The sequence below is a fragment of the Maylandia zebra genome, linkage group LG14 (genome assembly GCF_041146795.1).
Source record: "Maylandia zebra isolate NMK-2024a linkage group LG14, Mzebra_GT3a, whole genome shotgun sequence".
NCBI lineage: Eukaryota > Metazoa > Chordata > Actinopteri > Cichliformes > Cichlidae > Maylandia > Maylandia zebra.
In genome coordinates this window covers 7,591,045-7,616,722 of record NC_135180.1, presented here as the reverse complement: position 1 = coordinate 7,616,722, position 25,678 = coordinate 7,591,045, and the positions used below count along the sequence as shown (strand labels likewise).

The 25,678-nt window shown below is 43.2% G+C and overlaps 1 protein-coding gene across 2 annotated transcripts in view; it reads right to left on the bottom strand.

Moving 5' to 3' along the window:
- The window catches only part of epha4l (eph receptor A4, like), a 60,704-nt gene that overhangs the window by 15,510 nt on the left and 19,516 nt on the right, over positions 1–25,678 (bottom strand). For both annotated transcript variants that reach the window (XM_004562817.3, XM_012922321.3), the window contains exons 4-7: positions 17,817–17,972; positions 6,564–6,899; positions 1,268–1,392; positions 1,000–1,159 (exon numbers count right to left, since the gene is read on the bottom strand). In XM_004562817.3, coding sequence (XP_004562874.1) covers positions 1,000–1,159; positions 1,268–1,392; positions 6,564–6,899; positions 17,817–17,972 — 777 coding nt within the window. The remainder of the gene's footprint in view (positions 1–999; positions 1,160–1,267; positions 1,393–6,563; positions 6,900–17,816; positions 17,973–25,678) is intronic.

Below are 25,678 nucleotides of genomic sequence, written 5' to 3'. Positions count from 1 at the left end.
TAACTTTAATCAGAGACCCCTCTTAACCCTGCACCAAAACCTTCCACGCCAATGAGAGTCGTTGCAGGCGGGTTGCGTGTAGTTACATTTCTCTGGAGGTGCACGTCAGGTTACGTAGAAGGTTGTGGCCTCAGGGTTAAGAGGGGTTCCCGGTTATGCAGATTTCAAGTTGAAGCACAAGTCGGGCATTAGTCAGTAGTAAAATTCTTCCTGAAAAAACAGACTTTCATTTACATCTTGCACAGTTTTCCTCATTCATTTCCCCTCAAAGGAGTTTTATAAGGTCATGTTATTCCACTCTGTCTTATAGCATTTGATTTATTTTGTAACAGATTTTCCCAAGTTTTTATTTTTTTGCTACTCAGTATCAAATGGAAATCTTTGGAAACTGTGGGATCTCCACTAGAATTTCAAATAAACTTCTCAGGGTCTGAACAAGTTTTGGCTGCACTCTATATCACTGTAGTAAGTAACCCACTAGTGGGTTAGTGAGGTTTGAGAGGCTAATCTGAAATTGTGATCAGAGTCCACCTACACAGGCGCTGTTGCTCCGGTTATCACAGGGTTTGTGTGCCTTAGACTCTGGTAGAGAAATGAATACATTTATTTTGGCTTGAAACTGATTCAATTAAAGAGTTCTGGCGAGCAGTGAGAATTATCTAGCAGCAGCTTCTGACTGAAATCGCCACAAATGGTGCCATTCTTCAAAGCTTCATACAGTTTAAACATCAGCTGGCACGTCTACTGAGGCTGATACTCAGACGTGAATAATGGAAGATATTCAAGTTGCCAGTCAGGTGCCGGAGGACAATATCATTTATCTTTTATAGACAACAGCAATTTTGATTAATGACTCTCCAATGAAAGAGACAAACTTGTAAGAGATGCTATCATTGTAGGAATTTTTCAGACACTGCCGTGGCGGAGCTGGAATCAGGCCTCTCTTGGCTCTGCAGGGAGAAGAAGACGAAGATGAACAGGCAGTGTGACTTAACTCACCCGAGTTGGTCATGAACTCAAACGGGCCGCTGAATTCTCCGTAGCCGGCCGCTGTGCGAGCCCGCACATGGAAAACATAGGAGGTGAGGGGGGTGAGGCCCTTGATGTCGGTGCTCCTTGATGAGGTTTTTATGATGCGGTAGCTTCTTTCATTCTGGTCCTACAGCGGGACAGGAAAAAAAAAAGAAAGAACACAATACAACTTATTCAGAGGCTGCTTTTGCTTTGACGGTTCAGCAGAAACAAAATCTCTCGCACCGTCCCTCACCTTCTCGTAGTACTTGACCTCATACTCCAGAATGACCCCGTTGGCTTTTTCCGGTGGCTGCCAGGCCAGGGAAATGGTGTGTCTTGTGATATCCTTGGCCTGGATGGAAGTCACTGGAGAGGGAGCTGGTGAGACGATCAAAGAAAGAGGAAACAGAAGAGAAAAAATATGTTTAGCTGTTGTTTTCACCCTTGGAGACATTGAGTCTGTTCTGTCCCACGCGTTCTCCTGCTCATGCTGAGAAAGTCAAACAAGCCACGAGGCAATCGCTTCCACTTCTCTTTAGCTTGGCTCTCATTCAGAATCAGGGGTCTTGCGAAACCGTGCGGCCACACAGTTGATTTGACAGAAGGAGCGTGAACTAAACGTTGGCGTCTATAAAACCGATACAAGCTCTCCCGTGACACGAGCGTCTCAGGCACTTTTCTCAACCGCAAAGTATATGAATAAAATCAAATGGGCTCGACACCTTTGCATTTTTTTGTCTTTAAGAGAGCAAATCAATTGGTTTTCATTAAAGCTCCAGAGAGCGATCTTATCTCGAGCCTTTTCTGCAGCAGCTGATAATGAGGCCATATTTCAAGCAGCCGTGCTATCTGTGTTCAGACGCCTTTAACACATGAAGGTTAAAGCACAGATAATGGCTTATGCTCGCCCCTCCCTCCAAGTGCGTCGCCGCTGCACAAATCAAACCTCTATCTCCGGGGAGTGTGACAACACGTAAATTGGGTCATACACGCTCACGACTTTACGAAGAGAAAATCCATAGGTGTAGGAGAGATAAGAGTTGTAAACAGAGGAACAACTCGTGTAAGGACTGAGTTTTGGGAGATATAGCAGTGCAGTCACGAGATGATAGAATAAAGCTCCACAGATAAACACAGACAAAAAGACCAAAATAAAACCATGATGGATTTATCATCAGCAAAGTTCCTGTAAAATAGAGGGAAAAATGCAAATACTTGTGATACTTGTGTCAGTTAAAATGCTTGCTTTTGGTTTTGGCCCCTGATTGCAAAAACCAAACGTCACATATTCTAATAACACGGCGTTAGGGTTAGGACTCAGGGCACAGAGACCACAGAGGGTTAAATAATACTCCCAACAACCTCGCCCACAGAGTCAGAACAAAGCACCACATAGACAAACATTCCCACTAACGCCCAGGTAACACAGTTTTTTTATGGCATCTGCTCTTACGACTCCAAACGGAGCAGATCTTTGACCTCTGCCCCTCGCTGATTACTGTAACCTTACTCGTTCCAGACCATCTGCCTTTTAAAAAATTACAGTGGGGATGATTAATGAGGGGTTCACAGTCCACCGATTATGATTGGATTATCTATGACATTATATACATTCTCATCACTTTGAGCGGGGGCTCCAGGGAGCCTAGCCCACAAGCTAATGCTAACAAAACCCTGCTTTTAGCTGGGGGATTGAGTTCAAACAGGCCTGGAATTCAAGCACCAACCAAGGGATTGAGTTTCATTGGGGTGAAGAAGCGACAGGGGGAGATGGGAGAGGGGAGGGGGAGGCAGAGGGCTTGCGACTGGTGGGGGTCGACTGTGATGGAGAGGGATGGGATTGCAGACATCTCTTAGTAAATAGATTAACCCAAGGTTGTGTCATCCTGTTGGCCTAATGTGTTGCGTCTCCCTTAAACAATTACACGGCGGCCATTTGTAGCCCTCCGATCAATCTTAGCCGGCAGCAAGAGCCAATTTGAAGGCCCTCCTGGGGCCGACTGAGGATGCTCCAACTCCGAAAGGAAAACCCCCGAGGAGGTCACGGGCCTTCATTCCCTGGAGGTAATCCACACATCCATCTTCCCCTCCGAAGATGACAGATATGGCAATTTAATCGTGTTCTGCTGCTCCTGTTGCGTTTTTATTTTCCTCTCGACTAATGTGAGGATAAAGATGACAGATTTTCTGAGTGGTCCCTTCTAATGGACACGACCAGGCAGCTCGGCTCACACACAGAAGAAGAGATCCATTAAGGTCTCTTTAAAAAAACTACAAAAACAAAAAACGTGGTAAAAATAAAAAACAAAACAAAACTGTGCACAAATGCATACAGACAAATTGTGCACAGCTAAACTTGAGATCCTAAAATTGAAACATTCACCTGAGGCACAGCGTGCTAGACTTGCTGGCACCTCTGTAGATGAATTTAAATATGTGGGACAGATCTGTAATTTCTTACCGCCCCCCTCTGAACGCGTGGGCTAAACACGCCGGTGGAATAATAAGTGTTAGACGCAATGAATATTCAGATCTTATTTCAGAATTGTGCTCTCTCTCAAAAAAAATGCTTTGCAACACACACAGACACACACACACAGACATACACATCCCAGCAACACAAAGGAACTCATTATACAAACAGAAAGATAGAAATTCACATAGAAAAACACACACCTAGCCCCATTATCTCACACAGCTCAGACAGCAAAAAAAAAAAAAACTCAATCACTGCGCACATGCATAAATTATAATCGGTAAAAACCTGGCAGAGGCACACAGAGTTCAGGGTTTGGTTTGAAAAATAACCTTCCCGGCAGAAAAGATTTTTATTTTTTATTTTCTTCTTTCTCCTTTTCCAGCTCGTTGAGCGGGCGTGCTCATCACGGAGTATTTGTGCAGCGAGGAGCATCTGCGGTGGAGGATTTGCGCGAATACGCGGCCGATTACAGTTTGACATTAAAACAGACAGGGGCTGCACATGTGGTTGCCAGATTGGAGCCTGGTTGCCAGATTTGAGTCACTCTTTTTTTCTTTTCTTTTTTTTTCTTTGCCTTCGCCACCAAGGAGAAAGAGTCGAGGAGGGAGCCATTTTTCAGGGTGTTGGGAGAAAATGGCTCCTGCTTACAAGATTCCCTCCTCGCCCCCTCCACCTATCTAGAGTCAGCCTCCACCTCCCGAGAACACATTTCCACATGTATGCCGGCCCATTTGTTGCCAGAACGATGGAAACACACACACGCACTGATGGAAGTGCCCACACACACGCACACACACAATCCTTATGCATGAATTCACTTTTAGCCACCTGAAGTATTTTGTATCAGGACATAAATGGCCCCCTCCCTCTCTCACACACAAACACACATCGACATATAGAGCGCTCGATCTTATAAAAGGGGAAGAAAACATCCATTTACAGCCAGGGGTCAGTTCAAAGCTTGGACATCTCACCCTCCCCATCCCCGTTTCCCCTCGCTTTCCTCCTGTAGCCCGGGTGAAAGGGTTACACCCCGCCTGATTTACGACAGTGGAATTGTTCGTGGCGACACATGGAATCTGACCTTCTTGTACGCGCATAAATACATGCCTGGCCACAGACACACACACGCACATTAAGCGGCACTGCTCATTTTTATCTGACGGCATTCATTTTTCTCCACTGCACCTTCCTACACTTTCCTCTCGTGCCGAAAAAAAAAAAAAAATCCAGATCCTTTTCAACCTGCCTAACTCACTTCTTCCTCCCTAGCCGAAATTTGAACTTTAATGGGGCGGGGAGGTGGCGGGGGTGTCTTTTCCACAGCACTTATAAATCCTAATAAATCTATCATAATAAATGTGTAATCCTCGGTGTCTGGATGAGGGGAGGCGATACAGAGAGAGGGACAGCCACAGATGACTGGCTGGATTACCAGCGGCTGAAACCAGAGCTTCTAAAGCCCCTACCGAGCATTAGCAGGAAGAAATCCAATCAGTCTGGAGCTATTCTCTTTTAACACACACACACACAAATTATAAGAGACACACACACACACGGATACACACAGAGGACATTGTTTAAGAAGCAAATGTAGATCATCTGCATTCATGCAAGCATCTCTGCAAAACATTTTTTTACTTCTCACCATGCATGCAGTCAGTGCTGCACATGTGCAAGTACACGCACACACACACACACACACACACACACACACACACACACACACACACTATAATAGAGCTTCCAGCTGCAGCTTCATATAACTAATCCTGGCGAACATTTGTGAAACATGCACCAGTGACGAGCCAAAGGCAGCATCATCTGTATCTTACAACTTCAAGTCAGCACATTAGCCTCCAGCAACCTTAGGGGGCTCTGTGTGTGTGTGTGTGTGTGTGTGTGTGTGTGTGTGTGTGTGTGTGTGTGTGTGTGTGTGTGTGTGTGTGTGTGTGTGTGTGTTTGGGACTGAATCTCTGTAAGAAAAAAAAAAATCTGCATTTTTTTGTGCAACTGTGCATCAGCATGGTCACGCTGACATGCTATTATGAGCCTTCAGCCCGGACTCCAGGGTGTGCTGCATTACAGCTCCCACATAGGCCTTTCTGGCAGTACTCGCAGCTCTCCCACAGGCAGTACATCCATTCATCTCTATCTTCCTGACCCCGGCTGATAAATCAAGCCACTGTGTCCTTAAATTGCCAGTCCAAGCCCTATTGAAGATATTCGCTTTTCCCAGGGATGGAAATTAGCGATAAAAGAAGACACAAAAAGGCACTTAGCTTGCCACCCAAGAGCAGAGCAGTAAAGCAGACCAAGGTAATGATCGTCTATAAGCGGAGGATAGACGGGAGGGATGAAGAGAAAAGACCCGGGTCATAAAATCCATTTACACAACAACTGGTCACAAAATGGCTAAATGACTAAATAACGGGAGGCTTTGAATACAGCATGGAAGCTGGAGGGCTCTTCTCCTGCTCAGAAGGGGAGCCTGTGGTTGTATTCTATGACAATAATTACACACACAGGCACCCAGGCACATGTAATCCAGCAGAATTTGTAATGAATCCTCCCCAGATCAATACCACTCATCTAATTCATTAGTTTGGGTGCTAAATATAGCACGGTGCCCCCATCGTCAGCCCTGGCTTCTTATGCCTAATTATGCAAAACTCCAGTGAAATATTGCATAAAATCATTTCCCTCTGCTGAAAATCCATCATCATCCTCCTCAGTAATCACCCAACCTACCCCCCAATTATTCACAACTTTAATAAACATGTTTTTGACATGCCCCCCAAAAAGTACTTTCAAGCATTCAGTCAAATGAACCCGTGCTCTGTATCATACATGAGCCAGCACACTCTGGTAACATAAACTCTCACACAGTGTGAGAGTTTATGTTTTGTGATCTCCTGCAAAACCAGAAGACCCCCCTGAACTCACTAAAGTAAGCAAGCGTAAGGAGGGTTTGGAATATATGTTAATAAGTGATTAAACAGATGTTTGATGATTATGGGGTCACAGGAAACCATGTTAGGATCGGCTGAATCAGCTCCCATCGCCTTACCGGCCTGGTTGGTGGTGACGGTCACTGATGTGGCCTGCTCAGGCCCTGGGCTCTGAGGTGAGACTCCATTCACCGCCCACACCTCAAAGGTGTAGTTGGTGTGGGCCTGTAGCTCGTTGATGGACACCCTGGTTCCCTTCAGGCTCAGCTGCTGTGGGCTGAAGTGGATTCCATTTCCGCAGGGTTGACAGCGCCGGCCGTCAGAACCGCAGCGCTTACACACTACGTTGTATGTCAAGTCCTGGCGACCCCCAGAGCTCCGGGGTGGGCTCCACTCCAGGTTTACGGAGGTTTCGTTCACATTGGAGATGAGATGCACAGGTGCCGACGGAGGGCCTGCAGAGGGAGGGAGGAGAGCTGGCGTTGTAAAAAGCAGCATGCCAAATGCTAAAAAAGCACACAGATGCAATAACATTGACTTGTGGTTACTGAAATTGAGAAGAAATCCATAATACAAGCAGCCACACTTTCACGATTCTGTCTTTTACTGTCCTTTATTCTGTCAGTTACTTTTACAGTAACTGCTAAGCTGTTAGCTACTCATGTGTTAGCGGTGCTTTGTGGTGGAATATGCAGTTTAATTGAGCTTGAGTTTAGCCAGCTTTTGTTTAGAACATATTTTTGTAATGATTTAAACAGCAATCTGTAGGTTTAAGAAGCAGCTTCAGTAATGTGTTAAGTAATTATAAGCTAATTAGCTGTGTGCTCATGTTGCTTATGCTAATAAGCTATCTAAAGCGGCAGTGGTTAGCGTATGGTTTAAAGCAGCGGGGTTTCTGCCAATTTATTGCAAGATGGACACAATTTCAAACCCAACCCCCACCCCCACTACTGACTCTTTTCAAAGACTGTTAAATGAGCTAAATGTAGCACATTCAGCTAGTGTTCCCGTTAACCATTTTTTGTTTTTACACATATTAACAGGCCTGTTCAGCCAGTGTTGCCAACTCCTCAGTAAGTAAAATCGCTATTGGCTGTCCTAAAAGTTGCTAGAAGTCACTAAATGACGTCATCGCCCAGTTTGCATAATTGGTCATGCCTGTGTAATTGTAACAGACCCTGTAGGAGAGAGAAATAACATTGTGAAAGAGACATAGTGAGTAAAAAAAAATCATCCTAAAAGCATTTAGAATATATTTAGAACTAGAAATTAAATTTCTTTTAGCAATTATTGGGTTTTTTTTATGTCACAATTCCAACCCTCCTTCTTTATCTGGACTTGGGACCGGCAAAAGTGACATGAAATAGGCCCTCTGGCAGAGTTAGCTAGTAGGGTAGTAGTTAGTAGGGGTGAATATCTCCTATGTGCTTTCACGTCAAAAAGTCGTCATAAGTCTCCAATAACACCAGAAAAAAGTAGCCAGATTTGTTGCTAGTCACTTTTTAGAAAAAAGTTGTTAAGGGGGTCTGAAAACTTGCTAAATATAGCGACAAAGTCGCTAAGTTGGCAATACTGTGTTCAGTATCCATCTACTAATGTTCACGACACACAAAAAAAGAATTCTTGGAACAACTTAATTATGTTATGTAATAATTATGTCAACTGGTAAAACATGATGAATTAACTTGAGTTAATAAGGCAGACTAAGCCTACAGATTTAAGATACACACAATGCACAATAGGTGAACCTTAACTTGCAAGGTTTTACTTCAGTAAAAATAACACGTTAAAGGAACAGGCTGTCATCATATTCACCAAACCGCAAAAAAACATCAAGGTCTGAAATTAACTGCTGATCTGGACAGTTGTCATAATCCTCATGAATACCTGTGGCAATTAATCCTCTCTATGCATAAGTTGTGAATTTGTAATTGACTGGGTTCTCCGTTTATTGGGAGCTGAAGCTTCTTGAGTTACCTTTTAATGTCCTGTCCATTACAGAATGGGAGGATCCAGTTTCACCTCAGTTAATTCAGAATGCTAACAGAAATCCAATAGGCCAACAGACTTTCATTCAGATTCCTGTCGAATCAGCTGGAAAGTGGTGGGATGCCTGAGCCCACTGCTAACAGTGGGACTTTATGGCAGTCAGTGAATAACTTTAAACAAAGTTTGCTTTGGAGCTTGTTATTTAGTCCCTGCTTTGATATAAAAAGCCACATGCTGTAGTTTTATATGGAAGCAGCTCTGCAGCTATGTGACAAACTTCCTGGCACATCAATCCCAATTTACATGTCAGCTCCGTTGTAATTAGTGTGTTTTTTTGCGTTGTTTTCAAACATAAGCGGCGGTAATTGACTTAACTCTCACTTTCTCTCTCCCCATGTCTCTGTTTTCCCTGTCTCACTGCTCTCCACTCTCTCTCTCCCTCTGACTAATGAAGCGCACGCGAGCTGGCTGGGGGGATCGATGCAGGGTGAAATATGAAAGCTAGTCAGTCCGCAGACGAATCATTTCACAACGGAAATTAATTATCAGTGTTATTTTTGGAGAAGGAGAATGGCAATGAATGATTTCACAGAGACACCAAGAGCAGCAGAGGGAGGACCGCGTGTGGGGCTGTGCACGCACGGTCGCCCGAGGAGGAAGAAGCGCGCTCTGAGTGTCAGCGTATTAATGGAGACGAGTAACTGTGCGCTAGGAAGGCGCTTGGCTGTGCGTGTATGGACACGACTCCAGCGTTATTCTGGCAGATAGCGGTAAATTCGCAAATGCTGAGGGGAGGCAGAGGCTGAGAGGAAGGAGATGGAGAAGACAAACACCGTCTGTTCACCCAGAAAGCAAAAGAAAAAAAACCTGATTAGTATGTAAGGAGCAGGTCTGGAGGGTTGGATACAAGGAGGGAGAGCAAATAATGAGCGTGGCTGGTAAGGAGAGGTATCGGTTTAACTGCCCAGTACATGAGCGTTGAGATGAAAGGATGCAGAATGGACTGCGCTAATAGCACCACCGCTCAGCCTCCCCTTACCAAGTGTAGCCCTCCATGAAAATCTATTAATACATTCCCATTAAAAATCATGATAAAGGACTCATCCACCATCCTTTGCCCCTGCCTTTTCATCTCCTCGCCCACTTTTCCTCATTTGCTCTTTCACCTTATTCCCCACATCTGCTGCCCAGACAATGGGAACAAGTTACAGATGGGATTTCTAATTTAAGGTGCCCACTCAAAGCGTTATCACAATAGCGGCTTTGTCAGTGAGCTAGGTTTAACTCACACCTACTACCTTTACACCAATTCTTGACACACTATCTGAGATACTGGGCTCTTATCTGGACTTCAGGTGTCATAAACGTAACAGGACAAAGGTGGCTGATCATTTGCACAGCAGTGCTACGCTGTTAAATTAATAATTGAAATGTTATGGAAACACAGACGCAGTTCCATTACCTCAAATCTATAAAACTAGACATCCTTATGTTAGCTGAGTTTTCTTTAGCTTTTCATATAAGAGACAGCTAAAAAAAAACAACTCACAAGGAAAAATTTTCCCTTGTGTATGTATTGAACAATTACATATACTGTGCTGATGAAAGGGTGTTAGACAGAACTAATCCATCAAACATGATTCAAACCCCAAAATCAGCTCCCTGGTAAAAATGTACAAACTGAGAAATATAGATCATATTATTATCCAAACTCATTTGTATTTGCTTTGCTTTTTTAAACAAATTTGTGGCATTCATCTTTTTCTATCCAAGCTGGATTTTTCAGATTTTTGAATGAAACAAACAGATCTGACCAATCAGACCACTGCATTTAGGAACAAGCGCACTCGCAGCATTGAATATCCAAATATTAAAATAATCCGGTTTACCTCAGAAACACAATTAGACGCTGTTCCGGTTCAATCGACTCTCTGAAATGATTACTCGGTCTCCTCAGATGTGGTCCCAACTCTGCCAGCAAGAGCTCAAACTGTCCCACTGACTTCCCAATATGTGTACAAAAGCAGTCGGGATACAGTTTCAACTCCTGGATCAAACAATAAAATTCTCCCTGCTGCTGCTTGTGAGAATCGTTTTTTTCCTTTTCTTTTGTAGAAACATCAGTACCAGCTCATCATTGCTTGACGTCAATTCAATTTTTTTCGTAGTGCATTTTCGTAGGACAAATGTTTCGAAAAAATTCAGTTCTTGGTGTGTACGTTATAAAACAAGCTTGCATCCAAAAAGTTTGGAATTTCAATTTTTTGAAAAGTAGCAATTTTTTGGTGTGTAAAGGTCTTTAGGGGGCAGGATGTCCATTGACAGGAGAATGTGTATAATCATCCCATAAAGAATTTTTTGTTCTGCTAATACAAACCTAACAACTGCACTATGTAGCTTTGCTTTTATAAACAAATAAAAATAAAATCTAAATCTTAAATACCATATCAGTATTCTTCCTTGCAAACACACACACACACACACGCAAACTACATTTGCCTGTACCTGTCGCTCTCCCAGAAGGCACCATTGGGAACAAGGGAGCGTGGGAGAGCCGTCGGCTGTGACTGACACCCGGTAATTAATCCTGGGAGAAAGAATGGCAGGGGGAGACGGGAGCTCATGCTCGCACAACCTTCATACAACGTTAGCTCAACATGGCCTCAAAATTCACGCTCCTTATGGGAGGTATCCAGGGGGACACTTGGAAAGTTTCTCCTAAAGAAAGTTGGTGATTTCTTTTCCCTCCCTTTCTGTTCGTTTATGGCCTAGCAATTTGCTCAGAGCATTACTTCTTTATTTCCTGCTGCTCTTTCACTTCCATACTCCCCCCCCCCTCCCCACCTTAATCTGTGTTTCTCATTTTTACTCCACTCCCATTCTCCATCTTTCCCCACAGCAAGCTCCCACCCTCTCCACCCCTATCTCTGTCTGTCTGTCTCTTTCTATCAGTAATTGTTAGCCTAGTGCAGCGCAGGACCAAGTTAAAGAGCCGGGCTAAATTGGCCAGAGCTACGACCCTGCTATTACCATCCGGCTGGGATTCATTCAATGCCCCCCTTGAGTCCTCCACAGTCTGCGTTCATTCCTTACTCCGTACCTCCTTCCTCCACAAAACCACCGCTAAGAAAACTGGGGAAAAATCTGAAAAACACATCAAGGGCCAACAGAAACCCCAAAATGGAGAACAACCCCTCCTTATAACCTGAACACAAGCAGAGCAAGCAGCTCCCACGGGTGTCTGTCGCTGGTCCTCATTACTGCTTTGTGTGTGGGTGTATTTATACCCACTCACATGGGTATTTTACCTAGTTTTAATATTGTACACTAAATTGTGTTCGGTGATATCTTCTACCTGATTACTTTATTAAAAAAAAAAAAGAAGTGTATGCGTGTATGGATCTCAGTGCTCCAGCTGCAGAGCAAGATCATTTCTATAGAGGTGGCCAGGCTGAGACTATTAGACACTATTACATAGACTGGGGTGGTACAGAAACTGAGGTCCAAATAACCAATTTTTTGGTCACTTTGATCTCTTTTGTCATTTACTTATGAAGGCATGAGTGCTACATATCTCTATATATTATTATGTAATATAAAGTCCTTAAATAATTATTCTTGTTTACGGCTGTAAAGCCTGAAGCATGAAATAATTGCCAGAAAATTCTGGCAATTAGGGTGGCCATAGTAGTGGCCAGTGCCCCCCCTCTGGCAAAACCTTGGTTGCACCCCTGCTGAGAACATAAAAATCTTTCCTAAAAATGAAAACAAAAGTAACCACAGCTAAAACCTGTATCCCAACTATGAAAAAGACTAGAGCTCAAGGTTGATGGAACAAAAAAAAGAAAGAAAAATGAAACCCCAGAATTCTCAAAAAAAATTGTTATAGTACATAAAATCTCCTAAGATGACTATCTGACTAGTAACCAACGTTTCCATTCACATGCAGCGTGCATTAATGGCTGGCCAAAAGAACATCCCAATGAAAAAGGTGTGGGCACTGAGAGCTAGAATACAGCTGGAGTCGTGCAAATGATGAAACTACAACATCCAGTTTTAATCATAATGTTACTTTGCTAGACTGCAAACTAAGAGAGAGGAAAAGTGTTTTCAATAACCCATACACGCGCACACACGCGCACACACACACAAAGACATGCTCCCCAATTACCAGAGATGCTGGCTCGTTCCCAGCCTGACCTTCAGCAAAGCAAACTGGGAAATGAATTTAAGAGGCTTTTTTTCTTCATCTGCTCTGTTCGTGACTCTGAGTGGGTTTTTAGAGAAACAGAGAGAGGGAGAGAGTGAAAACAAAATGTGGATGAGTAGGGATGTAAGAGTGACAGCTGTAATTACAGAGCTCTAACATGTGGATGAGATGTGCAAAAAACAAAAAAAGAAATGTACGGGGAAGGAAAACAGCAGTCGACAGACAGGGTGAGAGTTCAAAGATCAAATGTTGACCGGCTGACGAGGCAGGGCAAAGGTCGCTGAGAGAGTCGGGCTAATGTTCAGTTCCTAACCGCCAAGTTAGGAATGTAGCTGGAATGACAAAGCAGGGTCCTATAAAATCAGTCGAGTAATGAGCTTCGACAGCTGTTACTTGCAGCCGCCGTTGTGAAATGCCGTACTGACTAACGATACAATGGGGATGACCTCCCTGCTCGTCCATTAAAAGACGGCTAGTAATCCAGTTTATATGAGATGTTGCTGAACAGTGAGGCAGGAGGGTGGATTAGCAGTCTGTTACTTTCATTTATGAATACTTGGGGATTTATCAATATTTGCACTGCAATTGAAAAACAATTCAAATCAGGTGTAAGTGTATTAAAGAATAAACAGCAGGGAATCCTGTTTTTTGTTTTTTTTTCAAAAATATGTTTTGCAGCACAGATTCTTTGTTTTTGAACTATCTTGTTTTTTTCAGTGATTCATAATCAGCAGCACTGCACTTATTTTTCTTCTTCTTGTTTTCAACTTTAATTTCTATTACAGGAAGCTGAACGCCCAGGTGGAGATTGTTTGCTGAAAACATTACATGTCCTTATGCAGCATGAAAAGCATCCAAGCAGAATTCCTGCTAGAATATCAAGCTCTCAAACAGCCTACAGCACAAGATTTAAAACATTTATTTATTTTGCCTCAGGCCTTTATGCATCAAGCTCATTGCCAAAAAAAAATGAAACAAAATTCTGATTTTTTTTAATGCCAATTTCTCATGTAACGTATATACACACTGTAGGTACTGATGTTTTTGCCCAAGAAAAAGAAGGGGGGGGGGGGGGGGGGGGGGTATGACGTCACTAACAGTAGATGAGTCTGAAAAATATTTTTACCACATGAAATATTTGCACAGATTTTACATGTCCAGTAGATATTTAGACTTTACTAGAACAGCCTTCTATCATTCACAGTTCAAAATAACCGTCATTTCTCTTATACTGGGGGCTTTGGTGCACTTGCAAATGCTTGTAACTCCATATGTTTGTACTACAAGTCAGAATTTGGACACCTATCCTTAATGTGTGTATTAAGATGTCTTTCTTCTGATTGGCTGCTTCTCAGAATCAAAAATTAGCATGGCAGGTGGGCGGAGCTTCTGTGCTGACAGCCATATTAGGGATATCTGCTCATGTGACGTCATACAGAGCCCAGAGTAGAAACTGACCCTTTTGGAGCAGTCTGAAGCCTGAGGTTTGGCTCAAGGGATTTATGCAGAGGTGTGGACTCGAGTCACATGACTTGGACTCGAGTCAGACTCGAGTCATTAATTTTATGACTTTAGACTTGACTTGAAAAAATGTTCTAAGACTTGTGACTTGACTTGGACTTTTACACCAATGACTTGGGACTTGAATTGGACTTGAACCGGTTTACTTGAAAAGACTTGATATTTTACCCCAAATATAAAATTTAACATGCATATTATATAGAGATTGAAAATGTGACGTCATTCACGGGTAGAACCGCAAAGGATTCTGGGAACTCGTGGCAAGCGGTACTAGCGCACGCAGGCTTTCAATTGAAATCAGTCACACAGCGATAAAAAGAAACACAAAAATGTCAAGAAGCCGTTGTATTATTAACTACAATAGCCGGTCGCATGACAGCCACGGGAAGCCGACGGGTAAAGAGATCGGTTGTTATCGGATTACGTCGTTGAAGAGAAATTGTTCGAGCCATGTTTCCGAAGTAACAAAGACGCGACTGGATTGCAGCCATTCAAAGATCAAATATAACGTCCCAGAACACTCCAGCTCACAGGTTAGTCTGCTCCAAGCATTTACACAAAGGTCAGTCTGCTGTTGTAGTTAATGCGTCATTTTCATAACATAATTGGTGATATAGGTTACAAGCAAGTCTGGCGCTGAACAGAAATTGTCGCGCTATGCTCCTTTATTTATTGTGCATAAATAGTGAATTGTCCTGACACAATATTGCGTTTCGCTTCTGTTATTATGGTACACTGACAAAAACATATACTTTTATTCACAGAATAAGACAGTTGTTTTGTATCACTAATTGTCCAGTGCGATTACAGCATACAATATTATTGTCACTGCTACATTTCTGTAACGCGTACCAGAAATTATTTCCACTACTAATTAATTACCGTTAAGCTCAAAGGTTATATTAATAAACGGTTAACGATTGTGTATTTATGACGACGATTTGTGAGACTGGTAAACTTATGATACGTACGATGGTCTTTCGTTCTACACGGTGCATTTCAAGGTCCTGTACCCATCCGTCGGTAAACTGTACCTGGGCTTGTTGCAGTGACCGGAAGTTACTAAACTTCACGAGTGTATGCACTCACAAGAACCGTATAATTATAAATATGCATATAAATATGCTACGATGAGATAGCTGACTTCATCTAACTAGCAAATGTTGTCCAGGCTACGTTGGTGATGCAGTTTTTTTAATGTATATGATATTTTTGTCATGCGATTTTAAAGCCGGTGTTGTGCCAAAAAGTGATTTCCAGTGTTTCTGTGTATTTTTTATGTGTAATATCTTTACGTATGTTCGTAAATAGACTTCGGTGAACAGGGGATACAAAGGGGTTACATAAAGAATTAAAAAATTATCTGTTTTTTAAGTATCTTTACAACTTGTACTTACATTATAACCAATCCGGTCCTTTATCCCCACTTAAAATATTTTTACAGAACTATTGTAATATTTGCTGCCATTTCTGCTGTCCTGTTGGGCAACTTACTCTTACAAAATACATTTTTAATGTTAATGAGATTTTTTTTACTGCATAAATAAAGGTTATATAAAAGTCGCTGCCAAAAACTGATTGCGGCTTGTATCTTGTTACACGAATGTTGTTTGTGGCTCAAGATGACTTTATGTCATCCATAAGGGATGCATTTGACATATGTTTAACATATTATAGCCCAACAAGTTACTTATAGCACTTTAAATATGAGCAATCGCTTTTTGGCAAATACCGGAAATCAGTTTTTGGCAGACAATCACTTTTTGGCACAACACCGGTCCTACAACCGCATCCAAGAATAACATGCAGCTTATCTCAGAACTGTCCGTGAAAATTATTCTTGGAGCTAGGTTTAATTGAGCTGCATTTTAAAGAGGTGCAATTTCACAATTTGTGTATATTTTCTAAGTTCACTATTTTGTCATGTGTTGAGAAAAACACAGATTTAAAAATTACATGGTCTAATATTTACATTTAGCATAACTGCAACATACTTTTTTTTTTTTTTTTTTTTAAAGACTCGAAAGGACTTGAAATTCAAAATTTCAGACTTGTGACTTGACTCGGACTTTTACACCAGTGACTTGAGACTCGACTCTGACTTGCCTGACATTACTTGAGACTTGACTTGAGACTTGAGGATAAAGACTTGAGACTTACTTGAGACTTGCAAAACAATGACTTGGTCCCACCTCTGGATTTATGTGTTTACACGGCGAGCCGATTATTTGAAACCTCGGTCATGTTTAATGAGCATCCACCATTATAACAGTACGTGTACTTCAGAAAAAGAGGAAATGCATAATAGGTCCCCTTTAATGGAGTTTTTTGTTAAAGCTCTACATTGTTGTCTATCCTTCAAATAAAATACCCATTTCACTCCTTTCTATTGCCACTTTATGTGACACATCCAGCCACTGCATAAAAGCTTTTGTACTCGCTGCTCTGAGTAAATACTTTCCTACTTTCATGTTTAATGACAGTTGGAAAATACGTGTAAACTCTCTAGTACTTTGTAGCAAAGTCGAACATTTCCAATTTTACAAATTGCTCACAGTGGTGTATTGCTTTGGATCCTGTATAGATACTATGCTAGAGGGAAATAATTAGGGCTGGGGGGGGTACTTCATCCACTCTGATTCAGTGAGCTGATTTGCTGAGTGATGACTCCTCAGGAACTTGACAGAAAGGCGAGCCAACTATGAGCTAAGCACCTTAACAGATGTTTTCGTTGTTAAAATTACTTCATGACACTAAAATTACTCATTCATAACACAAACGGCTCTCAAACGAATGTATCAATCTTATTATTTTCCCGTAAGATGGGAGTGCAGGGATTCGGGTGTTATGTGGCTTTTCCTGTTCTCTTCGTGTTTGTGTGCATTTCTGCCACTATGAACTCCCAGTTCTGTGACTCAGAGTGGGAACGAGGTCTAAAAAAAGGCAAGAGGTATCATTAGGCAGCAGGATTGTTGGCAATATTTGTTATCACAGACGTGGTGAGTTAGTGGGGTAGGCTTGGAAGGACCAGATTCACTAGCAGTTCACTCATACAACCGGAAGGAGGAAAGTGAAGACACACACAGATGAATTTACCACTGAACACCTTCCTCTAGCTTGATTCATTGCTGTCTTCTAGCTTTCTTCCCTTTATCCCCCTGGTCCCCATTGCTTTATTTTACATATGTCTTGCCCTTGTTTTCCTTTTTCATCACCTCCCCCAAACAGTTTCATTCCTGTTCACCGTCTGGAAGACTGAATCTGGGATGCAGCGGTTTTTACCCTCATTAGTTCTATGTCACTGTGACCGATGACTAAGTACCACCTGAGATCAAAAGACGCCTATTAAACCAACATGCGCCTTTTTTATGTTTGCACAATTTGCATGATTATCTGTCAGTGTGTGTATACGTGTACGTGTACATGTGTGTGTGGGTGTGAGGGCCTGGCAATGCATGTTTTAGAATCAATGCCCGTGTTTCGGTGGAGGCGGTCTATCTCAGTGTGTGTGTCGGGGTTCCTTTCCAAAACAGTGTTTGGTTACAGCTATCTTTGGCTGTTTAGAAAATCACTGCAAACCACAGCCTGTCACGGCCTACTGGTAACATAACTGCGTGCTGTGTATCGTTATGCTACATGTGGGTGTACTTACGGGTGCAGGGCATGGATGCCGGGTCCGTTTCGGAGCGGAAGTATCCCTTGTCGCAGGCACAGGAGGTGGAGCCTTCTCTGACAGAGTAACTGTGAAGAGGACACTTGGAACAGGCGCCATCGGTGGCCAGAGCACGGTAGTAACCAATCTTACAAGCTGAAAGATAGCAAAAACACAGAGAGGAAGTCGGGTTAGGGTTGCAAATCTGGACAATATGAAATACATGTTTATGACTCAAATGCTTTTGTACTAGAGGGGAAAGTTCTGGAAGAAGCTGGGAGGCTGTAGTTCCCAAGCAGCCCACTAATAAATTAGTGGTGGTTTTAGCTGTATGCTTCTGTCCTTCGACACAGCATTTGCAGCTAAAATTCATTGGAATGTCATTGAAGGGTTTTTGCTCACAAATCAAAGTATGGAACAAAAATTTAGATCTGATTATATAGATTAAGATTAAAAGTCAGCGAAACACCAAAGTTATTACAACAGTCCACAAAATCTTTACCCACTGTATGGACTGCAATGGACCAATTACACTGCAGCAAATGCTATGGCAAGACATCCAATAGTTACTGAGATATTTTAGTCCAAACCAAAGAGGGTGAACACAGCAGAAACACCCACAGTTAATATATGCAGTCGCCTGGGGTTTGTACTCTCTGCAAACTGGAAACAAATGTGGAGAATCTGAAGGCAGTGGTCACGATTTTTAGAACTGGAAGGTTTCTGGTTGTGTAGCTACTTTGTAGTTTTTGATCACACTTGAAAAGGCTTTGGATGAATAATGAAATGCTGACTTTAACTAATTTAATTACGTGCCACTTTTCCATGTAATTTTGTTACATAAGTACAGTGTAAAATTTTAACTAACATCTAATGGAATCTAGTCAAATGAAATGGCCTTGATTTGTCTACACCAAGCACATCTTCCTTAGTGATTAATTATTTGATTTTAGATATTAGTTGGAATTTACTCAAAATTATTGCATCACATTTATTGAGGATGAAGAATCTTTTTTTTAGTGTGTGTGCCAAAAAGGAATTGAATTTGCTGAAATGCAATCTTAAAAGCATCAGCAACATCTCTCTGTGTAGCTTTTTAAAAATTATGTCAGATTTACCTATATATTCATAAACGACGAATGGACTATTAGATATCACTTGGATACATTTAAAGCCCATAGAAATCGCCTCTTGTTCCCAAAGGCTAAATCAGTAGACTCGCCAGCGTGTCCCTCAACACTAGTTTCAGTAATAAGGATTATTACCTACTCACTGAACTTGAAATTTACCTGTATTTTATCCCTGAAGAGAAGAAGAGAGCAGTGTGGGCTTGACCAATTCCCCCCAATTAGCAACAGAGAACAACATGTTGCAGAGAGGCCCCTGTTCCTTTCACCAGTCCCCCCCCCCTTCCTCTCTCTCTTTGTCTTCGTTTTTCTACTTCAGCGCTTTCTCTCTTTTCACCTTTCTCACCAGCCTGCGTTCCATTACCAGAAACAACAGAACTGGAGGAAAGGGTGCTATTTCCTCTGACCAAAAAAAAGGAGAAGATCAAATAACTACCTCTTGTCTCTCTCACAAATTTAGGCTATGCTCTGTTGGCAAGATGTGGAGCTGCAATGAAACCAGAGCCGATGGCATTTCAGACCATTTAACAAACAAATGCCACCACACTTGGCACACCGGGAGCTCTGTCACTCTCACAAGGCTGTGAGCCCGGGCCTAACACACACACACACACACCTCACAGCCTGAAATGGTAACCTAAGTGACACTTTTCCTACTTTTGGCGACATTGCTCGCCTTTCCTTTGAGTGACAGTTTGATTGGAGGGCTCGTCTTTCAAGGAGTTTCTCCTTCCTCTATCCATTTCTGTAATGGTCGGAGAAACCTAGCAGGGTTACGTTTCAGCCCCTGAGCGCTGAACCAGAAAGACGAGGACAATAGAACAATTCTCCGAAAGGTGCGGCGCAGACAGTCGCAACACCGATTGGACCGAATAACCTGTCAGTCAGTGAGGCAGCCGTGTGCTTGGCAGTGGGTCAACAAATGGTATGGAGGCCAGAGGGCTGTGGTTTGGGTTTTGTTAGAATGAAATACTTGAGTGTCTGTCTATATTGTTATGGTGTTAAAAAAAAGAACTCCAATGAAGACAGATGGGTAAACTCATACCCAATATAAGTCAGATAATTACACACTCACAGTCTGCAGGGGTAAAGCAATCTCCCCTTTTCTTCAAAAGCTCACGCACAACCCGGATCTCAAAGTACGTTTTGAAAGGCATATGGATTTCAACACCACAGTCATAAATACATCAAGGAAACCTGCATATAGTCGAATAAACAAACTTTTGCATGAGTTACCCACACCAGAAATCAAATCAGAGCCTGTCCACGTTCACCGCACCAAGAGGGAAGCCGGGTCTTCCAACAAAAACACATATTCCGCCACCCGGCTGACACACTTGCACACACAAACAGCAGAGGAAATCCACAAACCCTCTAAAATACTGGGAAATCCCTGTCTTGGAGGCGCAATAAAGTCAGGCTATTTAGCCTGCAGACTCTCCTCCCTAGCTGCTGGATTAGCATAGCGTGGCGTTAACAGAGCCAAAGCTAGCTGCTACCTGCTGAGCCATTCTTTGCCCAGTCCCATTCCCTCAATCAGCTCTAAATCCCTGTCGCTTTGCTCGCTAGCACTAAGCTAAGGGCCTCATTGACTGTAGCCCGCAGGGGTGCGTGAAGCCTCCATTTCTTTTTCTTCACAGTAGCAAAAAAAAAAAAGTGAGGAGATTAGTAAGGGGGTACTTTGTCTTATCTCCCTGTCTCTAAAGGAATCTTTCAGCGCCCGGTGTCATCATTAGAAACAGGAGGACACTAGGGTTTGTGGGTTTTGTTCGAGAGGTTGTGACCGCTTCAGTCGACAAAACACAAAGTCAGGGTTTGTACATGTGCGCTGACCAGGAAAGTGTCCGGAGCTGAGAGCGGGGTCAAGCAGCTGTTTGAGAAGGTGCCCCCCACCCAACCCCCGAATCCTAAAAGCTGGTGGGAGAGTTAATTGAGTCCCATGCTTCACAGCCTTTGGGTCTGAGCCTCTTAAAAGTCTAAAGACAGTCTAAGAGCAGCCTACCTCAAACTGTGCACGGTTGATGAGGTTTTTTTTTTTTTTTTGCCCGTCAATTATTAAGCTGTCCCAAGCTGACCCTCACAGGCTGTCCCAGAATTCTTTGCAGAACTCCAAATCCCCCCGTTTTGCCATAGACAGGCTCTGGCATCTTCATCTGTGGTTTGAAACTCAGGATTTCAGAACTTGTGTTTGAAAATGTGATGTCAACATATCAGGGCTTGTTTATAGCAGCGACTGCCCTGCAAAGGGAATAACTGGAAGAAAAGAGAGGTTGATATCCAAGTAAAGCTGGGGGAATTTGCTTCCTATTAGGAGCCTTCGTGTGTGTGTGTGAGAGGAAAGAGACCACAATAGTGGGTGGTCCAAGAGACCGTGGCTTCAGAGAGGAATCTCCCTTAAGACTTGCTGGATTTATCACTGTCCGGACCAGCCGTGGCAAACCTATACAGACGCAAATAGAGGCGCACAGGAACACATGTGTATTGAGTTTTAATGGGATCTGAGCTGAGACGCCCTCGTCATATCCTCTCATGCAGCCCTCAAAAGTCTAACCCAATTTTTTCCCCCCACACCATCTTTTTTATACGTCTCTTTTTTCGCTCCCGATGCTCTCTAACTCTTTTTTTCCTTAATTTTTTTTACTCTTTCTGTCTCCCGCTCTCAGAGGCTTTCTCTCAGCAAGCCTCCTTTCAGAGACAGAGAGGGGTTTGTCAGGTGCCAAATCCCTGAGCTGAGAGATCAAAGACAGACAAAGAGACTGGTGACTTACTGTTCTATTCTAGAAAGGCAAAAATGGAATCCCTCATAGACCGGGGACATCACATTCTTCCCCTTTTCTACCCCAGCAGCTCTTTCACTCATTCAATCCTCCTCTCTAGCTTTAGTCTTTTTCCCTCTTTGTCACTCCTTCCCCTGCCCCATCCCTGTTGTCTCTGAGCTAAAGCCCGTTTGGAGAAAAGGAGACTGGAGTGAGTTGCAAGAGTTAATGAGTAGTTTTGTCTGTGCAGTCGGGGACTCTGCTGGCTGATTTAGTTTAATGGAGAGGGGGGGAAATGGGACCATCGATGCGTCCATCTGTAAAAAATAGGAGCACAGAAAAAGCTAACGATACAATGATAGCTACCCACAGGCGAGCCAACTACAAAAAAACACAGCTAAGTTTTCCTCCGAGTGGCAGCAACCCACACACCAGGCTTTGAACAGCGATAGATGCCGCCAAATAAATCCACATCTACCCACACACCCACCTACTGCAGCCCACCTTGAGTGACCCTCATGCTAAGCCTGATAGGCAAGCTATTCTGCAGCCTACACAACAAAGTAACCAATACACTAGGGAATGAAAGCATGAGAGCGAACTTGCACTACAATAAGCATCCGAAAACCCCGGGAATGTAACACCCAGCGCACGGCGCACAATAACCAGGCCTGCCCAGGCAGAACAATTGCCTCTCTTGTAATCAAAAAAAGGGAGAATTAAGTTCAAACTGCTGCCTTTCCCCCCGCTTTCAAAGCCGTGCTTTATCTTCTATAGGTGATGAAAACTCGGTCACTCTTTTTTAGTCATAACAGACAGTGAGCGCTCTTCAGAGGAGCGGTTGGAGGCATCCTCACAAAGCCGCTCTTTCAAAAAACCAAGCGATCGGCTTTCAGGACCTGAGGGCAAGGAGAGTCTCGCCTTCTCCTGCACCTTGAGGAGCCAACGATCTCTATTCAAACTGCCTTTCTGCCTTATCCCCCTGCCTTTGTGTGTTTTCAATCTCTTTTTTTACCCTCTCTGTGGAAGGCAAGTTGCTCAGGTGAGACTCCTGCTAAAAAAGATTACGATTCCAATAATGTTTCTCTTTATCCCCTAGCTATGGAATATACACTCACAAGCTGAACGTATATTCCCCACACGAACATGAATGTATAAAACAAAATAGCCTCCATATCGACACACCTGAGCCAGTGGCATATTATCGGGGCTAACTAGCTGCTGACCGTTAGCGTCTGTCACTGGGACAGCAGGAGAGTGGAGCAGGTTAACTCATTAATTCTGTCACTCTGGTTATTAATTACCTCCAGCCCTGACAGCGACGCAGAGCCACACGGCCAGCGAAACACATCAGCGTGATGGATGAGGGACACACGGCCACCGAAACTGATCACCATGATTGATGACATACACTCGACACACATCTTGACCTTGACCTGGCAGGGGAAAAGGTCCTATATTAGCTGTAGCATCCTTTAAGATGCAAAAGTGAAAAAGTCTGGGAGCGACATCTGGGCCGACATCCTCACTGGTGTTAATGAAGGCTTCAAACAAAAGCCATCGAGGCTAACAACGTTAATAAGACCCAAGCCAACCTTGCTGACAATCACCGATGCTTCGCTACCGGCGGCCGGTGCCAGCAAGCGCGAGGGTTGCCAGCAGTTTGTCTGTCGAAGGCCAGATGATTTATAACTGTATTTTCAGCCACACCAATCCATCACCCGAGAACCACCCAAGACGCTGCCCTAATTAAAATGTCTGTACCTGACATATAGGAGCACCGGCCAATGAACCAGATGAGCAAAGCGTGTTGTAAAAAAGGAGAATTATAACAAAAGAAGGCTCCGAGAACCGAGGTTACGCCTGTAAAACAAACTGTTCCCTCGTGCTGATGCCTTGGCCTTTCATCCAAATTCAACATCAGATCTGAAATGTTCTAACCTGCAGCGTTTCCACAAGTCAGTACTGAATTTTTGCAGACACTGTAAAAGACCTTTGACAGCACTGTTCACCCAAATATAGACTATACCGCAGACTGGATATGAAATATGGACGCAGCCACAGTGACGCCACCTATTGGTTTTGGACTCCGCAAAACCAGTGAAGCCTTGGTGAGTTTGGTTTTTTTGGAGCCAAAAGCGATGAAATTTGGAGCACATGGAGTGCTCAGTTACCAATTCCTGCTAGCTTTTGTCTGCTAATCAGTGCTAAATAACAGACTAATAAAATACGATTAAGTTTATTAGAACTGAAGCACAAACCACTTGGATGGTCGTGTACCACACTGTACCACACAGGTTAGGCCTAGCAACCAACAGCAGCTCACTGTGTGCATATGTCAGACAGGAAGGGTTTTCGTAGCATTTAACTGAATGAGGTATCCATCAGTTAACCCGATGTATAGTGGATATGAACGAAGAAACTAAACCAGTTGTGAACAGAGGTACTTTTGAAGCCAAGCTCAAGTGGTGACATGTTGTCTTCATTTTTCATCCCAAGGAGTTGCTGCTCAAATAATACAAGAGACTAACAAACAGTTTCCTGCTTCATTATGAAGCCGTTTTTGCTAAGAGCACAGTGTGGTGCCATATTGTAAAAAGAAATTGCAATATTGTTCTGAGGACTTCCTGTAGACCAAGGTCTCGGCGTTCTTATTGACACGTAGGCCCCAACTTCCTCCCTAATTCCTCTAAGTTCACCTTAAGAAGGAATATTAGTACAATGGTCATATCGCAGAAATCTAAAGTATTCCACCCAGCCAACTTCACAACATACAATACAATTGCTTAAAGAATGAGAGTCCTGAAAGTAAATGTAAGGAAAAGAATGAGGCACTTCAAAAAAAAAAAAAAGACTTCAAGAGAGGAGGGTAGAGAGCAGAAATTGTTAGGACTTTGAAACGAATGGAGAAGAGCTACAGCAACAGGATGGAAAGATGAGGAAGAGGTGCAGGCAAACAGATCCATCTTTGTCTGGTGAAACACTATTTGACTTGGCTGCGTTAGGTGGGAGCCACTCAGATTCCACATTTGCGCCCATGCCAGGTCGGCAAGGGTGGCACCACCCAAAGCCGGGCATCGTGCCAACTGACTAAGGACCTTTTGTGACCTGAGATTCACACAGCAGGTGGGTAATGGGCTATAATTCAAGGCAAACAAGACAAGTGAAACATACACAAACAGAGGCATGCAAACTTCTGTGCACCTGCAGACCCTCAGGTATGAACACAAAAGCCCTTCAAACGTCCTCTGGACTATGCAGATTCACTTTGCAGAGCCATGCATGCATGCAAATACACACAAAGATGCACATATCAGCTGAACAGGCTTTGTGTAAGGAGGTTAAGCACAGGCAGCACAGCAGGGACCAGGGGAGGTAAACAAACACAATCATGGCATTGTCTTGGTCCAATTTCCTCAGGTTCTCTGGGGGGGGTTAGTGTCTCATGTTGGATATGTGTGTGTCTGCATGTGTGTGTGTTTAGCATACTTTCCTGACATTGTTTACAATGAAAAGAGCCGCATTTCAATTCAGTTATGACAAAAAAAATAAATAATAGGTAGATAGGTGTGGGAGGTGGGGTGGTATGCTAATGTTGTTGTGTGAGGGGACACTCGCAGGGGCGCACACGCTGCTAAACAATTGGGGGAGTTTAACTATTCTGCTCGCGGTGAGTCAAGGAGAATGAGGCAGGAAAGGGGAGCATGTGTGAGGAGAACACACACTAAGAATAGGTGAAGAGGAAGTGATAGGGAAGCGGTCTCAATGGGGCCTCGTAGCCAATTCTGTAAACAAGTGTAAACCACTTGTGACATTGCAGTACAAATACACAACAAATCACTGCACAGACTCAAGGTGACACATGCTCAATGCACAGCTTGTTCACTCGCATATCCATTTTTTCTTGCACAGTGCATAATACGTCACACATACGTTCTGAAACTGGGAAATACATCAACATCACGAGCTTTCTGCGCAA